The sequence below is a fragment of the Eimeria mitis genome, genomic scaffold, assembly GCF_000499745.2.
Source record: "Eimeria mitis Houghton genomic scaffold, Emh_scaff501, whole genome shotgun sequence".
Lineage (NCBI taxonomy): Eukaryota > Apicomplexa > Conoidasida > Eucoccidiorida > Eimeriidae > Eimeria > Eimeria mitis.
In genome coordinates this window covers 12297-16968 of record NW_013573310.1, presented here as the reverse complement: position 1 = coordinate 16968, position 4672 = coordinate 12297, and the positions used below count along the sequence as shown (strand labels likewise).

Below are 4672 nucleotides of genomic sequence, written 5' to 3'. Positions count from 1 at the left end.
ATAGCCGGCTCAAAGCTGAAAAGCCAGGGGGGGAGCTAGCGGGTCAGACGCGTCGCGTGGCTAGCTCAGGGGGCTACAGGGGGTCGCTAGCTAGCCATAGCTTTGGCTAGCTGAGCGTACACAGCTAGCTGCTGTGCAGCTAGCCATATAGCTAGCTGCGGGGCTAGCTGGGTTGCTAGCTGGTTCGCAGCTAGCTCGATAGCTAGCTGCGTGGCTAGCTGGGTAGCTAGCTGGTATGCAGCTAGCTCCATGGCTAGCTGCGTGGCTAGCGGGATAGCTAGCCAGCATGCAGCTAGCTAGCTAGCTAGCTGCATGGCTAGCTGTGCTAAAAACGTTTTTTTATTATGCCTCCTCAGTGCGTCCGTTGGCTTGGGCTTCGGGGGCATCCGCAGTAGCGTGGGGACCTGCAGCAGCAGCAGCAGCAGCAGCAGCAGCAGGAACAGAAGCAGCAACAGCACATGAGTTCACAGCAGCAGCAATAGTAACATAGCAGCAACAGCAGCAAAAATAGCAGCAACATCAGCAGCAGCAGCACGAATAGCGGCAACAGCAGCAGCAGCAATAACTGCAGCAGCCGCAGCACCACCACCATCACCACGACCAGCAGCAGCAGCAGCAGCAGCAGCAGCAGCAGCAGCAGCAGCAGCAGCAAGAGTACCTGCGGCTTGGCGAGTTGAGTCGACGGGCTACTTTCGCATGGCCTCTGTGAAGGCCTCGTGCAGCTCAAATATGTTTCTCTGCAGCAGCAGCAGCAGCAGCAGCAGCAGCAGCAGCAGCGGCAGCAGCAGCAGCAGCAGCAGCAGTAGGAGATGCGTGAGAGGATGCAGCAGCAGCAAGAACGACACTAGATCCGCAGCAGGGCCTATCAAGGGTTTAGGGTTTAGGGTTTAGGGTTTAGGGTTTACCTTGTCTTCACGTTGGGCGCGCCTCTCCATTCTCTTCTGTTGCTGCAATCACAGCAGCAGCAGCAGCAGCAGAAACAGCAGCATCAGCAGCAGCAGCAGCATAAACAGCAGCAGCAACAACAGAAGCAGCAGCAGCAGCATCAACAACAGCAGTTGCTTCATCATCAGCAGCGGTGGCGGTCGCTGCAGCAGCTGCTGCATCAGCAGCAAGAGCTGCAACAACAACAGCAGCAGCAGCAGCAGCAGCAGCAACAGCAGCAGCAGCAGCTGGGGTGTATAGGCACCTCTATGGTTTGTTTGCTTCTGTAGATAGATCCTTCTCCTATAGCCTCTCGACTATTCTCTGTCTCTGCCTGCAGCAACAGCAGCACACGGAGGGTTTGCTGCTGCTGCTGCTGCTCCTGCTGCTGCTGCTGCTGCTGCTGCAGCNCAACAGCAGCACACGGAGGGTTTGCTGCTGCTGCTGCTGCTCCTGCTGCTGCTGCTGCTGCTGCTGCAGCTGTTGCTGCTGCTGCTGCTGCTGCTGCTGCTGCTGCAGTTGCTTCCTCACCTGCCAGGCCTCGTGTCTTTTCATTGCTCCGATTCTCTATAGAGCAGCAGACACAACGAAAACCCTAAACCCTAAACCCTAAACCCTAAACCCTAAATAAATTTCCTTTGAGCGGACTATGGAGGCTTCACAAGATATAGTTCTGCGTATTAGGGTTTAGAATTCAGGGTTTAGGGTTTAGGGTTTAGGGTTTAGGGTTTACATCTTGCTTCATTTGCTGCGCCGCCTTCGATATCTCTTTCGTCATCCGCCGCTGCTCCTTCTTCCTGAGCAGCAGCAGCAGCAGCAGCAGCAGCAGCAGCAGCAGCAGCAGCAGCAGCAGCAGCAAGAGCAGCAACATAAACAAACCAGCAGCAGCAGCACGAGCTAGTGCGGCAGCAGCAGCAACAGCTGGTAGTGCAGCAGCAGCAGCAGAAACAGCAGTTGCTGCTGCAATCATAGTTTTCTAGGGTTTAGGGTTTAGGGTTTAGGGTTTAGGGTTTTTTACATTTGTTCTGTCTGCTCCTTCATGTACATAATAAGGGCCTCTTCTATTTGCCTCTCCATCTGTTCTGTGGAGCAGCAGCACAACACAAACCCTAAACCCTAAACCCTAAACCCTAAACCCTAATATATAAACCCTAGAAGCATAAACCCTCAAAAACCTAAACCCTAAACCGAACCCAGCCAACTCAACTCGGCCACCTTTACCACCGTTCCATACATAAAAGAAACCTAGGGTTTAGGGTTTAGGGTTTAGGGTTTAGGGTTTATTAGGGTTTACGGTTTAGGGTTTACCTTTCTCTAGCTGAGCCCGCAGCTCTCTCAGCCTCTCTGTGTCTGCGGCTCTTCTCTTTCGCAGCAAAAAACTTTCTCCTTCGATCCCCCGTGTTTGGAATCTATACACAAACCCTAAACCCTAAACCCTAAACCCTAGATCCTAAACCCTAAACCCTAGATCCTAAACCCTAAACCCTAATATATAAACCCTAAACCGCCAAAGAAAGGAGGAAAAGAGTGGGTGACTGCTGATGCTTGGTGTATATGGGGGAGGTTACAGCTGCTCTGCTTTTTAAGGGTTTAGGGTTTAGGGTTTAGGGTTTAGGGTTTTTATAGTATGGGTGAGAGTGTTTTACATATTGATAGAGTTTCATTTTCCTTACTGTTCCATATCTATTGCTATATTAAATTAAATTTTTTTTTTTAAAAAAAAAAAAATTAGGGTTTAGGGTTTATTAGGGTTTAGGGTTTAGGGTTTATGAGGGTTTAGGGTTTGTACCTGATACCGTGTACTCTTGTGGCGTATTCATCAGTTTTTTCTACAGTTTGCTGCACCTCTCGCAGCATCTCTGAAATAGTGTTTATATGGATTGCTGCTTTCACACCGAGAGCAGCAACAGCAGTTGCTGCTTCTTTTCTCCCTAAACCCTTTATCCTCAGCAGCTTACTCATCTTCCTGCTGCTGCTGCTCCTGCTGCTGCTGCTGCTGCTGCTGCTGCTGCTGCTGCTGCTGCTGGGGGTGCTGGGGGTGGTGCTGGTGGTGGTGCTGCTGCAGAAAGACAGATACACAAAACACACACAACGACAGGATGATAGGTTTTGTATGCAAAAACCCTAAACCCTAAACCCTAAACCCTAAACCCTAAACCCTCGACTGCAAACCCTCGGCCCACCCTGGTCCAGTCCAGTCCCTCCGCTGACTCGGTAACCCTCACTGCTGTATTCTAAACCCTAAACCCTAAACCCTAAACCCTAAACTGTAAACTGTAAACCCTAATCCCAAAACCCTAAACCCTAAACCCTAAACCCTAGAAATACGAGGGTTTATGAGACCTCTCACCTGATGCAGAAGTTTTTGTTTTGAGGGTCTTTGGCTAGCAGCTGCAACACCGAGGCAGGGTCAAGGGTTTAGGGTTTAGAGTCTAGGGTTTAGGGTTTAGGGTTTAGGGTTTATTAGGGTTTAGGGTTTAGAGCTTTGAATTCTAAGCCGAATATAGTGCACACGCAGTTGTATAGAGACATATATATTGTGACAGCAGCAACAGCAGCAGCAGCAGCAGCAGCAACAGCAGCAGCAGCAACAGCAGCAACAGCCGCAGCAAGCTGCGGCAATGGCCAGCCTTTGAGTGACCCCCCCACCCGGACTCACCGACGCAAAACCCTAAACCCTAAACCCTAAACCCTAAACCCTAAACCCTAAACTTGACAGACAATTAAATATACAAATCAAATTAGGGTTTAGGGTTTAAAATATAATAATTAGGGTTTAGGGTTTTCATATTATGTGCAGATCTGCAGCAGCAGATAAACCACTGGGCCAGCCGCTGCTGCTGCTGCTGCTGCTGCTGCTGCTGCTGCTGCTGCTGCTGCTGTGTCGGCGGCGGCTGCTGCCGCGCAAACCCTAAACCCTAAACCCTACTTACTGTATAATCCCTAAACCCTAAACCCTTTTCATGTATAAATAGCTCAACAAAGATTATTAAAAAGTATAAAACTTATCATCTGATGAGGGTTTAGGGTTTAGGGTTTAGGGTTTAGGGTTTCTCGGCGTCGGCAGCAGCCTCCAAAGCCCTGCTGCTGTTGCTGCTGCTGCTGCTGCTGCTGCTGCTGTTGCTGTTGCTGCTGCTGCTGCTGCTGCTGCNGCTGTTGCTGCTGCTGCTGCTGCTGCTGCTGCTGTTGCTGTTGCTGCTGCTGCTGCTGCTGCTGCTGCTGCTGGTGAAGTAGTAGCAGTTGCTGCTGCTGCTGCAACTGCAGCGGAATTAATAAATTTTATAAACATCCACTGAAATACTGCAAACCCTAAACCCTAAACCCTAAACCCTAAACCCTAAACCCTAAACCCTCGGGGGGTCACCGAGGGTCCCTCCTTGCGGGTTCCTCCCACAGCCCTAAATCCAAAACCCTAAACCCTAAACCCCAAACCCTAAACCCTAAACCCTAAACCCTAAACCCTCGTGTGCTTTGAGCTACATTAAAGAGGGGCCCCTGGGGGCCCCCACAACCGCCAAGAGAAGCGGAGACAGAGAGAAAGACAGAGACAGAGAAATAAAAAAATAAAAAAAATAAAAAATAAAAAAATATACAAATAAAAAAATAAAAAGATAGAGAAAAAGAAATAAAGGGATAAAGATATAGAGAGATAAAGGTAAACACAGAGACAGAGAGAGAGACAGAGAAAGAGACAGAGAGAGAGACAGAGAGAGACAGAGACAGAGATATAGATATATACAAAAGGAGA

General features: G+C 49.7%; 2 protein-coding genes across 2 annotated transcripts; one reads left to right on the top strand and one right to left on the bottom strand.

Annotated features, from left to right (window-relative positions):
* Window positions 1–696: 696 nt before the first annotated feature.
* EMH_0014440 (uncharacterized protein) lies at window positions 697–1214 on the top strand (the record flags this gene model as incomplete). The annotated part of the gene is made up of 2 exons (XM_013500110.1): window positions 697–813; window positions 960–1214. 2 exons carry the CDS (start codon window positions 697–699, stop codon window positions 1212–1214), a joined length of 372 nt encoding a protein of 123 aa, XP_013355564.1.
* A 27-nt stretch (window positions 1215–1241) lies between these two features.
* EMH_0014430 (uncharacterized protein) lies at window positions 1242–3456 on the bottom strand (the record flags this gene model as incomplete). The annotated part of the gene is made up of 8 exons (XM_013500109.1): window positions 1242–1258; window positions 1350–1491; window positions 1658–1721; window positions 1943–2006; window positions 2233–2333; window positions 2883–2983; window positions 3108–3158; window positions 3439–3456. 8 exons carry the CDS (start codon window positions 3454–3456, stop codon window positions 1242–1244), a joined length of 558 nt encoding a protein of 185 aa, XP_013355563.1.
* Window positions 3457–4672: the final 1216 nt, after the last annotated feature.